The following is a 20,637-nucleotide window of genomic DNA, read 5'->3' as shown; positions in this document are numbered from 1 at the left end:
AACTGATTAACCACCTCCTTAGTGTAGTTAAGTTTGTGTAATGGAAGCCAAACTTGTTACAGTTTGTTGAGTTCATCATGATAGAGCATTGACGTCCAACATATCAACTAAGTCATGCTCAATTGGCACGCACGTCTCATGTAGCCACATTTGGCCCCTATTGCAGAGTAGATTTAAAATCAAAAGTATGATGTACTTTTACCCAACAACATAATTAAAGCTCGTAGGAAAGTATGCTTTGTGAGCAAAGCAAGAAAAATTAGCTTTGGAATAGGATGGCAAATCTATCAATACTTGTTGTTTCAAGCACCAAAAAGGCCCTTGGCTTGAGGGAAGAAATGATGCCTCCCTGATGAAAGGACAAGGACTTTAGCATGTTTGTCTCCTCCCTTACGTACCCCTCTATAGTCGTATTTATGGAACCCTTGGACCACATGCTTAGCCGAACTTGCCAGGGTCGTGTCCCTTGTCCTACCCTTGTCCTAACAGGAGCGTTCTTCTCCTTTTCCTCCCCCCGAGCTAGCATTCAATGACCTGATAACCTCTATGCCCTGCAACAGTGTTCGGGCGACGAGGTTTGTATCCCTTTATAGTCCTCTTTAGGAAACCTCTTGACCACAAGCTTAGCCAAAGTCGCCAGGGCCGTGTCCCCTGTCCTACCCTTGTTCTATCAGGAGCGTTCTTCTACTCCCCCCCCCCCCCCCGAGCTAGCATGCAATGACATGCTAACCTCTATGCCTTGCAATATCGTTCGGGCGATGAGGCTTGTAACAACTTGCCCTGCGAAGCTTGACGCCCTACAACGACAGCGAGTGACCTTTTGTGAGTCTTGATGTCTTGCAACCATAGCAAGAGAGCCACCTTGTAGCTCCATTTCATCTTGGACCTACCATGTCAATGCCTCCTCGTCCATGTGCAAAGTCTCCCCCCCCCCCCCCCCCCCCCCCCCCCCAACACACACACACACACACCGTGATACACTATCCCTTTTGAGTACACACAGAAAGTGATGAGCATTGGGCGTATGGGAGAGAGAGTGCCTTGCCAACCACCTCACGAGAAGCTTCCAAATGAGAGGAATTCGTTCTCGAGCAACATCCACACAACATCTTGGGAGAACTTGGTTTTCTACTTCACCAAACAAACAAATGAAAGGGCTTGCCTTTCCTTTCCTTTCCCTCGTCTCTTTGGTCTGCTAGTCTCTTTGGTCTGCTAAAGGCCTTAATACCCAAAGGGTGAAGGTAGTTCAATTTTCATTGTTAAACAAGTGTCCTAAAGGGCCTTAAAAGTCTTTTGGTATAGAAAGAAATCATAGCCTTTTAAATGATTTTCTTAAAAGGTGCATTTACTTTTTTGGCATTCTTGAAAAAGCTTTAAAAAACAAAGAATTAAACATTATACTCGTAGGAGTTTGATCCGATGATGTGAGATATTGATAAAGGGACTTTTTATTTAAGGACTTCAAAATGTTTCATCTCAATAAACTGTTTTGTTATTTTTTATGCTTATTAAATCTATTTTTTTTATAAGAAAGTAATAAAATATTTTTTAATTTTAATTTTTAATGTATATTTTTATTTTATTCTTTTTCATTTTTTTTTCAAAATGTTAATGTGCAATGTGCACCTTTTATCTTATTATTTAAGTGGGACCATTTGTAATATATAAACCAAATGTGATATATATGTTTAATAGACAATACAATTCTATATTAACATACAACAAAAATTCCAAGTGGCTATAGGCACTTATTTGACCTTACTCTCCCTCACCCCCTTAACTTAGCAAGCCCTCGTGCCTTCTCACCTTGTTGACATAGCATCCACAAAGATTTTCCTTAATAAACCCATGCCCAGTAGTAGTAGTAGCTAGTCTTTGCAAATGTAAATCGTTTTCAAGTAAATAACATTGGCTTTTTTCATTTGTATTAGTTGGAATCTAGGTAGATTCCTTTCACAAGATGGATCTCCTCTTTAAGTTTAGGTTGAATCGTCATGCAAATTCCGATTATCAAGATCAACAATTCTCTACCGTAAGCCACATAGCGACGAGGAGATCGCTATTGGGTATGCAAGCCCACACGCATTACAAAAATTGGTGCACTATCCTTGCTCCCTCATGCAATCCATCTGGCCATCTAGGAGCCAGTTCACATGTGGAGCCATGTTGACTTGGGTGAAGGTTCTCACCAAGGGAATTGGTCTCGAATGCAAAACGGTTAGTGAAGACTCCCTCACCTTTTCAAGGAGTGCCCGATGATTTGTGGCCTAGCAAAAAAGATTTGCAAACGGGTTCAAATGGCATAGAAAATAGGATTCTTCAAGAACGATTTCTTCTTGGGAGGGAAGGTATTGAAGAGCCAAGCGCTCCTCATCGCAACATAAATCGTGAGATTTTGTTGCTTCAAACTTGTTTGGAAGGCAAGGAACGGAGCTACGAGAACACCGTTGGAAACAACTAAGTTCATAGAGATAATCCAAGAAATCATGGGGGGCGATCATCGCCATTGGGAAACATATAAAACTCTGATGATGAGTGGAACAAGGCAATGGACATCGCAATGACGGACTTTGCATAGGCAAAGCTGTGGGCTTATCCATTGTCATGGGGTGGCTCCCCTGTCAACGGATCTATCTATGACCCTTTGAAGCTGTCATTGCTCGTCACGAGCATGGCATGATTTTGTAATTTTTTGGTTATGCTATAATATAATTTACTCTCCATTTTGAGTTTTGAAAAAAAAAAGTCCAAACCTTTACTAGGACTTGCAATTTCTCAATCCAACTCTACTTTCTTAAAATTTTTTGGGGCAAAATTCACAATAGTGAGTGATAAATTAGATAGCCTCAAAAAGAATTACAAACCATAGCAAAGTCATGCTGAGATCGAGCCAAGGCATCAACAGGACATAATGATCATCCCAAATACATTGGCTGATCCGGGAGCCACCCGACCAAAGTGACAAACGGCTGACAAGGGAGCCACCTTGACAATAAAGATATGGGAGCTACCCCTCCCGAGGGAAAACAAGAGAAAGGCCACCCAAGGTTGCCACCAGGCCGAACAGGCTGTCACCCCGCACGGACCGACCACCGAACTGGCCACTGAAAACACTGCCACAACCTCCATCGCATATCATCAAGCCAAAAAAAACAAGATTTGCCAAACCCCACGAGAACACATAAGTCGGAGCCAAACTAGTTCTCGAGGAGAGCCCAAGAGTCGTTGGAGAAAACGCAAAAAGACCAACATCTGCCACCGAGTAACATGCCTTTAGTGTGGGCCAAGCACCTGCTAGAGAAAAGCCGCCATCAAGGTACCTCAGAACCACACCAAAGCTGCAGAAGAGCAAGCTACCGAACATAAAATTACTAGGGCCAGGCGAGCAGGGTTTCCCCAGCTGAGTGAGGGGTTGCTGCCAGACCCCCGAGCACAAAAAAGATGGGAGAAGAAGCCGGACTTGAAGAGGGGCATATAATGGCTGAGATCCCCTCTCCATGGGGTCCCCCATTCCTCTGCGAAGCAAATCCGCACCTCAAGGCGGCGAAGTTGCCAAGCTTAACTTCCCCAAGCATCCCACCCCACACAACACCTACACGGAAACCCCCTGGCTCATGCAGAGCGCGCATAGCCGACATAGCAGGGCCAACGCTAGGGTTCCCCTCGCATTAGAAGTTTAATACTTGTCTTACTTTCTTAAACACATGGAAGCCAATCCACAAAAGAACCACTCACCATTGTGAGTTTGGCGAAAAGGAGAAAAAAAACACGAAAGCCATCCACAACAGAACCATCACTTATTACATAATCTACATAATTTAAGAATGGATCTCTGAAGGGGTTTAAAAAATGTGCCCTTGTGCAAGGTTGTTCTCTAAGCACCCTTTTTTTTTCCATACTCACGATTGTGAGTTGAGAGAATTTATATTAACTCAAAAAGAATACAATCACCCTCAAGCACTACATGTGCCTTGAGGGGGCAAAAGCACTGCCTTGAGAGGGCAAGGGTTCCACCAGAGGCTTGTACACAAACAAAAAAGATACCAAAATATCGGTGCTATGAAAACCCTCTTGAGTGTTCTAAACAACTCAATGCATGATTCTATTCTTCAGCCTCGAATGTTGTCTCTCTCTTTGCTCCTACACCGTAGATGAGCTTAGTGCTCGGACGCACAATATCATCAAATTGAGCCACCACCAGTTTTGCCTCAAATACCTGAAGGTTCCTAGACTGTTAGACTTGATTCACGTAGCCGAGATCTAGTGATTTGGGTGCACACCATAATGGCATGGCTTTGAAATCCATGCCCTCCTAGGATCAGGTCATCAGTAAAGAAAAAAATCTTCCAAGTCGTCCATATCCATTTGCAAACTTTAGCGAGGGCAGCCCCTGTGAGGTAGGGCACTTGCTCAACAGATGAAGGGGTTCCTCAAAAGCCGAGATTTGCAACCATAGCAAGTATCAGTGTAGATCCCAATAGCATGAACCTTAATCCTAGTAGGCATGGCTCCCCAAAGCACCTTCTAGATGAATACTTTCATGTATTCACGCCATTTAATTTCCCAAATGGCATTAACACTCTTTTACTAATGCTCGTGCAACCAATTTTTCTTCCAGATTCTGGTGAGTGGGGCAAACCAATCCGCTTTGTATACCAACTCGTATAGGTAGCCTGGGTCTTGGGGAGCAAGAATACTTTATCTTTTGGCCAATGCCATGCTTTCCAATCTATTTTACACCCGAATACAGGTGACGGTGAGGATGACAACACTTCCAAGAGTCTACTGATTAGAAGCCTTTCGTACAAACCCAAATTATGATGCAGTACTACGAGCTCCACATCCTTCCAACAGAGGTTTATGTCATCCCAAAGATGAGAAATTTTAGAGATTCCTTTGTTGCTTACCTGATGTGCCACTTCCCTCGAAAAAGGGTTCAAGGAACCCCTTCCAAGTTTGGAGAGCCAGGGGACTAGTTGAGAGAGGAGCCCCTGAAGTATCTAAAATTCTCTCTTCATTCCAAGGGTGAAGTTGCTTTGTTACACTTTCGTGCTAGTTCCCTTATGCACCTGCCAAGTTCAAGAAATGTCAAGAGAGGCACCAAAATCTTGTCCTGCACTATGGCCTCCTTCCAAGTGCTCCCTCTCAAGGCAAGCTTTGCTTTGTTTATCATATCCCTGGCCATTATATCCCATTCTTGCGGTCCGTCAGCGAGACAACTAGTTTGGCACACAAGGCTTCTGCATGCACCATGGGGTCAATGTTTCTAATGGCATCTTTATTCTTTGGTCTGGCTATCCATTCCCATCTCCCTTATTGGCAAGGGGTTGTGGCGTTAGTGTTGCTTTTCGACAATAACCGTTTGATAGACTTCAAAAATCCTTTCCAATTAGATTTTCTCAGTTTTAGAAGCGAAGATACAAATGAACTGTAAGGGATTATGAAAGCATTAATCACAGTGACTCCACTGTGGAAGGGGAGGAGCACAAAATCCCATCTCATTTTACTATTGATCTGCTCGGGAACCTGAATCTCTGCTTATTCGTAATGCCCACTCCGAGTGGAGTGCCTAAAGCACCCTTTTTTAAGGAAGGGTTTGTTGTTTGACTTGCCTATCATTGCGAAGAGATATGCATCTTTTGCCATGCATGTGTATGACAAATCTAAAAGAAGGGTGGGAAGGGTTTCGATTTCTAAACATGGCCCCTCCTTGCTTGTTTGTATGTTTTCCTCTATGGAGTCCCTTTCTCCCAGCTTGACCAACCCATTTGAAGCTTTGATGCCTTGCGTCCATTCTTGTTAGGGCTTTTGTTTTCCCAAGTATCTGTTCATGGTATCCACTCTCAAGGGCCAAAATGGCCCTCTCACACAAAATTAGCAAGAGATGAAGGTGAGGTGTAGGGTGAGGATGTGCACATGTGCCATGGCAATTATGGTATCGACAAGTGCACAAAATCACCATCATCGCTGAAGGGAGAGACAATGGAATTGTGGATGATATTAAAATTTGGGATGTCACATACATGTGTTTGGTGCTTGCACATAAAGGACATAATACATTGCCCATGCTCTTTGCTCCAACTATGAAATGTGCTACTTGGGTGGTCCGTCACAATCCTAAAGCTATGGCCCTCCAAGAGAGAGTAGCCATGCCATTGTGCATGGAATTCAAACTTCAAAAATCATTTTAAAAACTAAAATCCCCAATTGTTGCCATGTGTCCTACATTCTCTTCATCATATCATCACACACACACACACACACACACACACACACACACACATATATAAATTACCAAGTAAAGCACATAGTATTTTCTAAGTCATGCATAGTAAAGGCTAAATTATAGTGCCAAATTCTACTTAGCAGACAACCTTCACTTTTGCAAGGTAGCCCTCTGCTTTCCATGGAAGGTATAGCTAAGAACCTACCCTTCTTCATGAAGAAAACTTTTGAAAATTTGCCCTTCAAATGCTACATACATTTTTCGGTGCCCTTTGAAATACAAAATCTTCAAATTTACACATAAAGTTTGAAGCGAAATTCAACATAAAAATATATCAAGTCACATAAATAAAAACAACCTTGGCAATTTGGTCTCCAACCTCTAGAATCCAACTGCAAGAAGAAAATCATCCTATTTTACTTATTACTATTTGATATACATGTATCAAACTTTTTTTTATAAAAAGCACCCTTTCAAGGGCAACATTGTCTTTGATCCGCCTTTCCAAAAGAAGGGCAAATTTTAAAAATAGCCCTTTGTAGGCAAATCCTCATAATTTTGCCATTTCTCTCAAAGGTCAAAAGTGGCCTTTGAAGGCTCTGCAACGTTAAAAAAATGGACCTTGGTAGCAAGGCTCCAAGTTAATTGAGTTCTTCCCTTTCTTACCTATTTACGTTTTTAGCACTTTTATTTTTGCAAATAGTATTCTAAAAAAAAGTTTCAATTTGAGGATTTGTTGCCAAGATTGTTATTTAGTTGGTGAGCCTAAGGAGCTATTCCCAAACGAGGCCCATACATTGAGCCACGTGGACCAATCACCATCGTAGGCTAATAATATTAATAAAAGCCACCTCTGTTTTTAGAGCCCAATGCATAATCGTCGACGCAGCACAGCGTCGAAAAGAGAAGATTGGTAAGCAGAGCGGCGAAAAGAAGAAAACGTCGTCCAACACTTCTGAGTGTCAAGCAATTGATCCGACTTTTTAAAAAAAACACCTATGAGAAAGAATTTCTGACCGTCAAGCGATGGATCCGATCTGACTTCAAGGGGCAACAATCAAATATATATTTTTTGAGCGTGCAATAGAATTATGTCAAAACTTAGTGTGGGTGAATTTTTTGCATTTGCATAAAACAAATTTGCAAGCGCTTTTAAACATCTTTCTCGCATTTATACATGATCGTGAATCCCCTTTACTCTAATGCCAAAAATAAAAAATTCGAAAGTTTCATTAAAAATTTCTCACTTAATATAAATCCTTGCTCTAAATCCTCAAAAAAAGCTATATCGAAAAATTTTCTTTGTGTATCGGGCATCTCGTGGATGACATGTATAAACTTATAAAAAGATAATAAATTACTATTTAAAACACATCACTTATTAATATTAATATCCACTACTAGGTAGATACCCTAAGAATATTATACCTCCTCTCTCTAGAAATCCGGTTGCTCTGTCCTTACGATTCTTTGCTCGCGAGCTCAGTAGCCCACAAGTAGCTTGCACCTCACTCAACATGTTAAAACAACTTCTTGAGATTAATATCCACTACGAGCTAGATACCCTAAGAATATTCTACCTCCTCTTTCTAGAAATCCACATGGGTTGCTTTGTCCTCACAATTCTTTATTCGTGAGCTCGGCAGGTCGCAAGTAACCTGCACCTCAATCAACATGTGTCCCCTTGTCTTTGCCTCAACTTATCTCTGCCTCCACCTCCCTCAGCCTATGTCTCCTCCTACCTTTGACCAGGTGCACCGGGGCTGCATGTCACACAGAGAGACACGTCGTGTTGCATTGGCGTGGTGGTTGTTGGTCCAGACTCCTCCCCTACTCTCACATTACCCCCTACGTGTTCTTCCCGCTCTCCTGTACACCCTACTTGCAGCCAGTAGACACTTGGAGTTGGGAGGTAGAGAGAGAGAGAGAGAGAGAGAGAGAGAGAGAGAGAGAGAGAGGGGTTGGAAGTCGGTTTGGGGACTTCTAGGAATTTCCAAACCGCTCATCGACACATCAAAGGAGCTTTAATGGTGCCGCGCGTTGCAAATTGACTGAGAGAGAGAGAGAGAGAGAGAGAGAGAGAGCACGTAGCCCCGAGTCCGCTCGAGTCCCTTGGGGTAGACCATAGGTGGCTCCTCCCTTCTGAACTTGGAGCGGGATGAAAAAGTACAAGGGTCAATGGTGCTGCCACGAAACCATAGTCTAGAGATTCTTCCAAATTTGGATTTTCTAAAAAACGACCTTTGTCTTTTAATTGGAAAATTTAAATTCAAAAACAATTGCAATTTGCAGTCTTTAAATTTCATTAATAACGTAGATCGACCCGTCACACGTTAGAAGTTCATACTAGAAAACAGACAAAGCAAACATGGAGGCTCCGCAGTCCGCAGAGAAGCGCAGCAGAACATGATTTCCTACGCGCTCTGTAGGGCTTTCCCCAAGCAGCTTCCATGTCTCTCACGCTTCTCATTATTTCGCTCCTTTTCTCCCCCCCTCCCCCTCCCCCTTCCCAATCTCCTTCTGATTCAGCCACTCCTTCTCCCCCTCCCTCTCCCCCTCTCCAATCTCCTGTTTCAGGCCTTCCTTCTCCTGCTCACAGTTTCTCCAACCAAGTTGCTTTCAAATCAATTCTTTTGCTCCTTCTTGGTGTCGGAGTATGCTCCTTTGTTTCGATTGCCACCACCATGAAGGAAGCATTTGACACTTTCGCTTTGCCCGTCGAGGAAACTCTCAAGAATATGAACGATTTATTTCCGGGTTTCAAATCTGTACTTGCTACTGTTGAGCAAGCTGACATACCGACTGTTTCTAAGGCTATAAAGGAATGCGATTTCCCGGAAGTCACCAGTGTTCTGAAGCAGGCGGACATACCAGGTGCTATACAGATTCTGAAGGAGGCCGACCTGCCCGGCGTCGCAAAAGTTTTCAAGGCATCAGATTTACCAGGTTTGACAGAGGTTTTAAAAGATTCTGATATTCCAGGGTTGACCAAGTCAGTAACGCATTTGATAAAAAGTGGAATTAATTTTAAGATTTTGGGGATAAATATCGCTAAGGCTTCGGCAGGAAAAGACTCTGGAAGTTTAACTCGAGTCTTACTGCCAGTAAGCGAATACACGCGCTTTCAAAACAAATTGTCTGATCTTCAAGCTACTGTACATGGGAGGCAAAGGTATGAGGAGTTTTATGAAAAGAGAAAGTAGGTGCAAAACTACCTTTAAATTTTTTATTATGACTACCCTTTACAGTAGAAGTGATGGTATAACCTGCTAACAAACAAATTTTTTGGTTGGTCCTAAAAGCAGTTGTCAATTCTAATCTTTGGATCCCTTTTGTTATTCAATAGCCAGACATTACCTCTCTAATTGCGTCGCAATGATAAGATGCTTTGTGGACATTAGAGTTATTTAATTGTCGTTTCTTGTTGCTTGCGAGTCTATGGAACTCTCATTTTTTCATGGTGGTTTTCTTGAGCTTGTACCCCCCCTTTCCCCCTTTTCTCCCTCTCTTTTAAACACTTGGGAGCTTGTGGCAATTTGTTAGCATCAAGCACTAAAAAAGGACGTCCCATGAATTGGTGGCTGTTTCACAATAAAACAGAGATGAATTATTGCATGGAAATTGTTCTCAAGGTATTGTAGAACCCAAACTTTAAATTTTATATTCATTTCGTTGTGTATGGGTGTTCCATTCTTAGCAGAGTCCATTAAGGAATGGTGTACTTTTATTTAGCATCAAGCACTAAAAAAGAACGTCCCATGAATTGGTGGCTGTCTCACAATAAAACAGAGATGAATTATTGCACAGAGATTGTTCTCAAGATATTGTAGAACCCAGATATTGAATTTTATATTCATTTCATTGTGTATGGGTGTTCCATTCTTAGGAGAGTCCCTTCATTTAGGAATGGTGCACTTTTATTTGATCTCTTGTCGGGTTAGAGTAACACATAAAATTGGGTAGCAAACTTCCATGTTGCCCTACTATGGAAACTTTATTTATTGAGCCGGCTTTAAATTCTTATTATTGTGTGTTGAGAAGGAAAATGCCATATTTGAGGAGGTAATAATATGCATATAAATTTGAGATTTATAACATTCTCCTTCTCCTTCAAATTGGAGAAAATTCAACAAGCTTTGGAGAAAGTGAATCTGCCTTTTTCCTAGCCTTGTTTGAGCTAATCCGACTCTCATCGTACTACCACGAGGGAGTGTCCTAAGAGCCTCATGAAGCGCCTTTGGCAGGAAGGGGCTCTCAAGCATCTGTCTCATCTCCTCAATGACGAGGCAAGGCATCTGTTGTTCCCCACACGTGCTCTCTGCATGCATCTTTGTGTTGTGATTGCGGCTCGAACTCACTGTAGAAGTTAGTAGCTACTGCCCGGATGTCCTTAGGCTCTATGGCAATCGACCTATCCGGTCTTCTCAAGTGGCGAACACTGGTATGCGCATGGCGGGGACGCACTATCTAAAAAAACTCGCCAGTAAGTATCCCCCACTTGGGTCCACTGAGAAGCGTGACGATCTAGATACAGCACTCAACGAGCAAGTTGTTGCGCTTTGGACCGCGAGTCTGGACACACAAGGGGACATTGCTGCTAGAGTGGGCAATGGCCTCAGGAAGCTTAGTCGCTTCTTTCTCCAAGGGTTGAGAGCGTGATTGGTTGCAGTCCGAGAGGAGAAGCCCGCTACGTTGGGGCATTGCCTCCTCACAGAGGATGCAAGAGCAGTACCCAGGTAACCCTTGTATGGAGGACCAAATTTAGCAGGCTCGGCAAGAGCTACGACAAGAGCTGATCACCATTGAGATGTGTAACATAACAGTGCTATTCCTCTATCTGTCGGATAGAGTAAGGACCACTGGCGAGTGATCAGACAAAGTAGTCCTTGCCAAGATGCATATTGTGCCACCCAAGTCACATAAGTGGTCACTAGCATAGAATCGATCTATCTTGGATAGATTCACTCTGCCTACTCAGCAGTCAGACCGAGGGAATGAAAGGCTGTCTGAGGACCGGTACAAAACCAACATGCTGCCATACATTCGAGATCCTCAAAGCCATACATAGTCGTTCCCAAGCAGCCAACTCAGCCCCATGTACAATAGCATGGCTGCCCCCAATCCTGTCCGAAGGGTCCTCAAGCATGTTGAAATCCCCCCCAAGGCACCACTGCTCTGCATGAGGTAAGGACTCCACCAAATGTGACCAAAACTCAGCCCGTGCACTTGACTTAAATGTCTCATAGCGACCATGCAAAATTTTTCCACATCGCCTTATACGGCTCTCACACAAATGATGCTCCTGTAGCATAAGCATATCGATCGTTCCATCCACAAGGCATCTCTGGAGCTCTTGTCTGGGTCGACCCCTCCGATGTAGAAATTGAGGTCCACCTAGCCCCTTGCACATTCCATGAGACAATCCTCATGGGGTGAGTGAGAAAAAGCCGATGCTACCATCTCAACCAATCTCGCAATCTTTGAGGCAGGCCTAGATGCTGAATAATCTGCATATGAGCGACCTCGAGATAATTGTGTATGGAGTGTCTGATTGACCATAACCAAGCAGGGCGTGCAATCCGTAGAGTTACATCGTTTGTCCAAGAGTCCTCATGAAGATATATATAGCAGGGTGTACTCTGAGTGTCTACAAAGAAGTATATTACAATTGTCCCGTGCACATCTAACCCTATGTGCATGTGGACAAGCTATCCTAGGTCTAGGGTTCAGGTTAGCCTAGGAAGTGTTCTAGTGAGCCTGTGCGCAGACTGTGCATGTCCAAGCACTTAGATTAGTTGCATACCCTTTGATTGCACAACCATTAATAACCAGCATGTTCACTTTCCAGTCAGTGTACCCAAACTTGGGGCAGTACATTATTTGGTATTTTTATCATTTTATTTTCCCATTTTATGAGGTCGCGGGGTTGTTGGGGAGATTGCTCGACCCTGTCTTGTCCAGCTATAAAGGGAGCATGTGGGGCGCTAGTAGAAGGCAAAAGCGCAACAAAAGTTTAGACAACTTGCAGTGCATCGTCTCAACAAGACCGGCAGAGAGCCTCAACGTTTTCAGCCATCAAGACAACTAGCGTTTTTGGAGCTGCGTCTTGGAGATTCTAGATTTTCTAACGTTTTCTAGTTGCAGATTCACCTAGCGTTTTCAGCATTCCGCAGCCCGATCCAGCTATACAGGTTAGCGTTTTTAGTTTCCAGCCCTTAGCCCTTGTTGATTGACCCCTTAGCTTCGCAGATCTCACCTACCCGTAGCAGATCCTCACCGTGTCGTCGGATCAGCTAGCGTTTTTAGTTTCAGCCTACTCTTTGTAGATTTCAGCATTTGGATTTTCAACGCATCGTGGTCAAGTCGTCGCCATCGCGGTCCTCGTCGACACAGTGTCAGTATTCAGCAGAAGGTCAGCGTTTTCAGAATTTCAAACCGTCCTTGTTGTCGTCATCATTGTCGTCAACATCGTCGGCAAGTCCATTGCATCTAGACCATTGTACCAGATTTGTGCAATCTATAGCATAGACCTCTCTCACCATAGAGGGAGGCCCCCTTGGAGGAGGGTTTGAGAACCGTCTGGTGTCATACTCTCCTCTCTCTCTCTCTCTCTCTCTCTCTCTCTTTCTCATTCTCGGCACTTTCATATTCAGTAGCATTCACTTTGTTTGTGATCATTGCACTTACACTCTCTCTCTAAGAAGAACGGAAGGCTCTCCCTTCCGTAAGTAAAAGGAACCCTTGAGCACAGTCCGGAGCACTCATCCTAAGCACTATCAACATTCACTTCCGTTGCACCTTACAACAATATGTTTACATCTTGTTGTATTTGGTGGTGACATAGAGAACTTTGCTAGCGGCCACAGAGCCTCCCGTGTGGTGAGAGTACTTGAGAGACTGAACATGGAGCTAGTCCTTCATTGTGTGCATAGTCTACTATGTCTGATCCTTGCCACTCAACAGGAAGGAAAAACCAACCATGGTGCCCAAGGCCTTTGCCCCTTTGGCTGCCACAAATAGAACGTGTACTTTGAAACAAGCTGCCTTGAGGTTAGGAGAAGAGTTGCCGAGGGAACGTGTAAAGTCGTGGTCGAAGAAGTGCCAGTGGTGGCAGATGCCAAAATTGGATGCGGAACGGAAAGAGGCCTTTCTTTTTGGGTTGGACGAGTATATCTAGTTTGATGTCGAAGTCCTTGACCCAATAGATCTCAACAAGGCGGTAGCGATTGCTCTCGCGCAGAAGATGAAGCACAACAAAGGAAAGCCCAAGGAGAACAAGTCTTCTTACAATACCTCTCAGATTCTTCAGAACCCATAGAATGGTAAGAACGGTAAGAATGACAATTCTTCTAGCCCATCCCTTGGGAAAAGAACTCACAAAATGAATCTAAGGGTAAAGCAAAAACACCTGTTAAACCTAAGCTAACCCCAGATGGAAAAGTTGCACAAGGAATTTTAGGAGGATACATAACTCTAGAAGGACAAATCATTTATGCGAAGGAAGGTCGTTGTTATAAGTGTCACGTTACGGGTCATATAAAGAAGGCATGTCTTGAGACAACACCACCTGAAGAGTCCAAAGCACCAACAGCTACCACAAGCACTTTAATGAACCACATTGATTCTTCACATGTCTCTGACACACACATTGACGAGTCTCTCTTTAAATGTTATGGTCATGTGAAGGGTCAGCGTGTTGTCATATTGTTTGATTCCGACAGTATGCATGATGTGATTGGTGACTCTTGTAGAAAGAGCTCGCTTGGAGGTTAGCCAGACAACTACTCTCGAGGTGTTGGGCTTTGCTCCCGGTATGGACTCTCTCATTACACGAGAGTGCCTTGATGTGTTATTCATTGTTCAGCAAGCTTCCTTCCTTAGAAGATGTGTTGTGTCTCCTCTCTTAGAATGTGATATGATTTTGGGCATTCGATGGTTTCGTGAACATAACCCTCTCGTTGATTGGGCAGACAATATGCTCACTCTAAATGCCAAAAATGACTCTCCTATGATGAAGCTTTTGGGCCATTAGTAGTGTCTGCCAAAAGTTACCGATGGATTAGCAGGTTGAATCTGGTGCGGTGTGAACTGCACAAGAGAGGAGCCACTCCACTCCTTTGTTACAGATTTCCTAGATTGAATAAAGTCACTAATTTCTCTTTGAGATTTCAGGGTACTGGCGGGATGACAGTATTTTGTAGAATGACTTTCTGAACTGTGTGCACTGAATTGGAAATTTCCTCGATTGCACTGAAAACATGTGCTCTTTCATGTGTGTATTGCTAGAGACATGTAGAGAAAGATGAAATGTCTATAGCATTTTGTCTGACGAATGATTTGAACTTAGTGCATCTAGACATCTGTTAGAGATTGGTGAGATCTGGATGTGATAGCTAAGTTAATGAAGAATGAACGTGATTTGAACTTAGTGCATTTCAACATCTGTTAGAGATCGTGGGATTTGGATGTGATACCTAAGTAATTCAGGGTGAAAATATTGCGTGAAGGTCCCGAACTGAGTGTGAAAAAACAACTCCTCGTCGTAAAAGAAGTGCTAATAGACCTGCAAGTGTCCTGCCCAATAGGATTTGTGGTGTCTGTAGTCAAAATGTCTGGAGAAAATGGAGAAGCCTAGGAACAGGCATGAGAATGATCGGAAGCCTGTCAATGCATGAACCTGTAACCCAATGTGGCCAGGTGGCTAAGCTGTGTAAAACTCCAGAAAGGCCAGATGTAGCAATCTGCGTCGTAAACGTCCCCCGAATCAAAGAAAGCCAGACTAAGAAGTCTGCACTGTAGAAGCTACCATAAGCTGCAGCAGTCACCGATAGACCGCACAGACCACCACCGGATGGTGTCCTGTCAGTAGGTAGGGTAATCCAAGATGAGGGGAAAGCAGACTCAACAGTCTGGGCTGTGAAGGGCCTTTGAGAAGAGGTGTGGTCAGACCAAGCTGTCTGCACCATGATCATCCTCTATGAAGTAGGCAAGCCAGACTGAACAATCTGCGCTAAGAAGAGCCTCTGAGAAGAGGAAGGGCTAGACCAATCTTTCTGCGCCATCTTGCCTGTATCTCCTACCTCGAATCCTCCGGTGTCAAACCAAAACAAAATCCGCGCCAACAACGCCACCAAACCGCATCTCGGTGTGGCTCTTAATTTGGATGAGCTAAGAAGAGCCTTTGAGAAGAGGAAGGGCTAGACCAATCTTTCTGCGCCGTCTTGCCTATATCTCCTACCTACAATCCTCCGGTGTCAACCAAAACAGAATCCACGCCAACAACGCCACCAAACCTCATCTCGGTGTGGCTCTTAATTTGAATGAACTGGGAGTGGCCTACTGCCCTGGTCGGGGGATAAGTCTGCTGTAAGGTTACCGAGGGTGAGTGTAAGCAACACTGAAGGTAGCAATCCAAATGATCAGGAGTGTAGAAGAGCAACTGCACTACCATCCAAGCCAAGCTCCGGTGACTCCGAATGTAGTCGCGGGATGCGTGATCTCCCGCATCTCGCGAGTAACCTCCAAGAGAGTCCAAAGCATCGAAGTCCCGCTCCAGTCTGTAGATGCAAGCAATGAATGAAACCGGCCTGTTCAATCCAAAAAGGGCGGCAGACTTTACTTCAAACCTTGATTTAGCTTTCACCCATTATCAGTCGTCTATTTTACCTGTACTTTCAAGACACAACACGGGGGAAAGGGATACAGGTTGCTAGATTGCACCTGTATGAGTAGACCGACACCAGATTGGCCCCTAACTTAGGCGCCCCTTTCGGTATTTCTTTATTCTTCAAAAGAGGGAATAAACGTTGTGAATCCCTACAAGCTGCCCCGCACAAACTCGGCTAAATTTCCACTGTTCCAGCCCGATTTCGGCAGCATAACTGTACTAGGACCCTTCACAGTCAGTATTCCCACGCATTGAGTGACTTTCCCGACGCATACGGGCACTTTGCAAAACCTGGCGAGAATCTGCAGCACGCTGAATTCTCTGTTTTCAGCCCTGAAAATGCGCCAGATCGCCTGTACAGCGGTCCCCTTGCATCCCCGAACCTCCTGGGGGTATTAGGGTCCGTTTAGGGCCAAAACCCTAAACCTGCAAAAATACACAGCAGGCTGTAATTTACTGTTTTGGGCTCCGTTTCGCGTGCTGGTCGCATCCGTAGCAAGTCCTCAAGCTCCCGCACCTGTAGGGCTACTTGCCCTTTGAATCGGACGAGATTTCTGGTGTGAAACCTCTCCGAATTCACCTGTACCTGCTGGGGGATTAGCCGCTAGCTAATCCAGTACCTGTACAAGAGGCTCTTGCCTCGGCAATCGCGCATGAACCCACACAACTGTACATTGGTCAAATGAAGAGCCCACTAGAGGGGCATAACATACTGCCAAAGGGGAGAGAGAGGGCAGTGCGTAGCGTGCAGGGCATCACTCCTGGCACCGCACTGTGCATAAGAGGGAAAGCAAGCACTCCATAGCTCTTAACCTGTGACAAAAACTGAAAATGAGGCTCTCCCCCTCCTAAATTCAGCACCAACTCTTGTTGCATGAGGCAAGTGCACCAGAAGGTGCCACTTGGTGAAGGAGTACGAGCGGAAGTGCGACGCGAGAGAGAGTGCGAGAAGAAGAGCACGACGATATGGTGAACTCGCTCTACTGTAATGTGTAGAGCATAGTGAGTTCTTATTAGGTTTTAACAAAAGAATATGTGTACATATCTGGCGGCCCGCCCACTTACCTGGGCGACCACATTGGGCTTTATACCCCAACAACCTCCTACTTAAAGTCCAATGTGGTACTTTAAGTGTGAGAGAAGCTACTATACAAGCTAATATACAAGAGATGTACTACCCTACACCTAACTGCTTGCGAAAATGCGCAAAGCTCTCTGAGGGAAGTCCTTTTGTAAGTAGATCAGCAGGATTTTCTGTGGTGTGAACTTTGACAAGCTGAAGTTGCTTATCCTCGAGCATTTCCCTGATGAAATGATACTTCACATCCACATGCTTTGTCTTAGAGTGATAAACTGGATTGCGAGCCAATTGTATAGCACTTTGACTATCACAATATAACACAGGCATCTCTTCTTTGATTCCCAAATCTGTTACTAGTCGTTTAAGCCAAATTGATTCTTTGCATGCCTTTGATGCTGCAACATATTCAGCCTCTGTAGTAGACTGAGTAACACAATCTTGTAATCTAGAACGCCATGATACTGCTCCACCAGCCAATGTAAAGACATACCCTGACGTAGACCTTCGGTTGTCTAAGTCACCTGTATAATTTGAGTCTGTAAAACCCTTTACACTTAGCTCCTGACTCCCATAGCATATACGCATACTCTTTGTAGCTTTCAGGTATCTCAATATTCCTTTCACTGCCTCCCAATGTTTCTTGCTTGGGTTTGACATGTATCGACTTACGACTCCCACTGTAAATGCAATGTCTGGGCGAGTAGCAATCATTTCATACATTAAACTACCCACTGCAGACGCATATGGAATCTTATCCATTTCAGCCTGTTCTTCCTCAGACACAGGACAATCTTTTTTGCTAAGTTTCACATATGGTGGCAATGGAACACTCAGTGCCATCTTTGACTTCAAAGCTGAAATTTCTTCCAAGTGCTTGCGCAATCAACATGTCATCCACATACAAAATAAGGCTCAGCCAACTACCATCCTTAGCCTTCTTTGTATATAGACAGTGATCGAACTCACTACGTTTGTAGCCTTGAGAAAGCATCAACTTGTGGAATTTATGGTACCATGTCCTCGGTGATTGTTTTAAGCCATAAAGACTCTTTAACAACTGGCATACCCAATCTTCCTTGCCTTTCTCAACAAACCCTTCTGGCTGTTGCATGTAAATTTCCACATCTAAATCACCATGCAAGAACGCTGTCTTGACATCCATTTGGTGCAACACCAAATCTAATATGGCAACCAATGCAAGAAAGCATCTCAATGTAGTCATCTTGACCACCGGAGAGAAGACTTCATCAAAGTCAATGCCTTGTTCTTGCTTAAAGCCCTTGGCAACAAGCCTTGCTTTGTACTTTGGCTGACTATCATGAGCGGTGATCTTATACCTGTAAACCCATTTACAAGGTAGAGCCTTTTTGCCCTGTGGTAATTTAACTAGCTTCCTTGTCTTGTTTTTATGCAGAGCTGTCATCTCTGACTGCATGGCCAATTGCCAATTCCCGGAGTCCTTCATTTGCACTGCTTCCTTGTAACATGAAGGCTCATTGCAATCAGTCAACATGACATAGTTCATAGATGGAACAAACCTATCAGGAGGTCGCGTGACACGTCCAGATCTACGCACAATAGGTGGCTCAGGCTCAGCCACAACATGTGGTTCCACTCTATCCTGTCCTTGCTCCTCTTGAGCCCTGACATTTTGTCTTGCACGTGCAGGTCCATCTTCTTGGAAGACAACTCTTCTAATCTCCTCAACCCTCTCTGGTTTAGAATGATATTTGGATTCATTAAAGTGAACATCATTGTTGCGGACAACCTTTTTGGATTCAGGATCCCAAAGTCTGTACCCCATCTCACCAGAATTACCATAGCCTAGAAAGATGCACTTTCTACTCTTTGGCTCAAGTTTGTTCCTAAATTCCTTTGGAAAATGAGTATATGCCTCACAGCCAAAGACTCTGAGATGCTTGTATGAGGGCATTTTGCCTGACCATACCATCTCTGGCACTGAATACTTTTGCAAAACCTTGCTAGGAGATCTATTTACAAGATGAACAGCTGTTGATACAGCTTCAGCCCAAAACCCATTTGGCAGCTGTGCATTAGACAACATACTTCTGACCTTCTCTTGTATGGTCCTATTCATCCTCTCAGCAACACCATTTTGAGGAGGATTGTAAGGAGCAGTAAGTTCACGTTTTATACCTTTTGACTCACAAAAGTCCTGAAAGGCCTTTGAAACATACTCTCCACCATTGTCAGTGCGTAAGCATTTAAGCTTCTTGCCACTCTGATTCTCCACAAGTGTCACAAACGTTTTGAGAACACTAAACGCTTCATCCTTGTGCTTGAGAAAGTAAACCCATACTTTCCTCGAGTAATCATCTATAAATGTCATAAAGTAAGAAGCTCCCCCTAGAGATAGGTTAGGCATAGGTCCACACAAATCACTATGAACAAGTGCCAACTGTGTATCTCTTCTACTGCTTCTATGCTTATGTGGCTGCTGTGTTTGCTTACCATACAGGCAATGTTCACAGAATTCAAAATCATTAAATGAAAAGCCAGGCAAATAACCAGAACGAGACAAGATTTCCATTCCCTTCTTGGACATATGTTCTAACCGGCTATGCCACAAACAAACGTTCGGCTGCTCGGTTACATTGATTACATTTTTAGAGACATTTGATACATAAATCATGTAAAGTCCTCCAGACTCCATGTGCTACTGTCATAGAACCCTTGGATATCTTCCACATGTTCTGTCCAAAAGTGGTGACGTAGCCAGCATCATCAAGTAAACCTGTGCTGATCAAGCTCTTTGTAATTGCGGGAACATGTCTCACATTCTTCAACGTGAAAGAAGAGCCATTCTGAAACTTCAATTGAACATCTCCAACACCTAAGATCTCACATGTTTGCCCATTGCCTAGCTGAACATGATCTTTAGTGGTCACATAAGAGGTAAACCACTCCTTGTTTGGAGACACATGAAGTGATGCCCCTGAGTCTATAATCCAGTCACTCAGTGCATTTCCATCAGATGCTGTAAGAAGAGCTGAGTCCATTGTATTCTTCAAGAAGTAGATGTCTCCTGACACTAGACTGTCATCCTCTACAACAGTGTTTGTCACATTTATTTCTTGAATCTTCACTGAGGACTTGTTCTTCTCACCATGGTCTTCAGCTTTCTCTTTGCCTTTTTCTGCTTTCCATTCTCTGCAGTCTCTTTTCATGTGACCCTTCTTGCCACAATGGTAGCATTCTATGTCACTCTTGCCTTTAGCACTGCGGGACTTGCTATGAGACTGATTCCTCTTTCCACCTTTGTATTTTTCTTTGGTCCTTCCCCTGACAACTAAGGCTGTTCCTTTGCCTTTGTCCATTGTCTTTCTATTGGTTTCTTCAGTAAGCAGACTTCCTTCTACACCTGCTATGTTCAAACCATCTGGAGGTGCAGAATTACTCAAAGCTGTGCGAAAAGTGTCCCAACTTTCCGGCAATGTGATCAACAGGAACATAGCTCTAACAGGTTCATCAAACTTGACACCTTGAGCTGACAACTGACTATAGATTGTGTTGAATTCATTCAGATGATTGGACATAGGTGTCCCTTCTTTCATCTTCAAGTCAACAAGCTTCTTAAGCCAGTATACCTGTGAAGCTGCACTCTGCTTCTCATAAAGATCACTCAGCTTTAACCATGCTTGA

The 20,637-nt window shown here is 43.8% G+C and overlaps 1 protein-coding gene across 1 annotated transcript; it reads left to right on the top strand.

Moving 5' to 3' along the window:
- Window positions 1-8,543: 8,543 nt before the first annotated feature.
- On the top strand, window positions 8,544-9,652 carry LOC147447470 (uncharacterized). Its single transcript, XM_086523260.1, has one exon. It carries the CDS (start codon window positions 8,677-8,679, stop codon window positions 9,427-9,429), a length of 753 nt encoding a protein of 250 aa, XP_086379386.1. The 5' UTR covers window positions 8,544-8,676; the 3' UTR covers window positions 9,430-9,652.
- Window positions 9,653-20,637: the final 10,985 nt, after the last annotated feature.

Source organism: Adiantum capillus-veneris, chromosome 11, assembly GCF_014529385.1.
Source record: "Adiantum capillus-veneris isolate H3 chromosome 11, ASM1452938v2, whole genome shotgun sequence".
Classification (NCBI taxonomy): domain Eukaryota; kingdom Viridiplantae; phylum Streptophyta; class Polypodiopsida; order Polypodiales; family Pteridaceae; genus Adiantum; species Adiantum capillus-veneris.
Note: the sequence above shows the minus strand (reverse complement) of the source record. Positions and strands in the feature narration are given on the sequence as shown.

Bases quoted from the DNA above. Each gene is read 5' to 3' on its own strand.
- LOC147447470 (XM_086523260.1), top strand. From the start codon at position 8,677: ATGTCTCTCACGCTTCTCATTATTTCGCTCCTTTTCTCCCCCCCTCCC.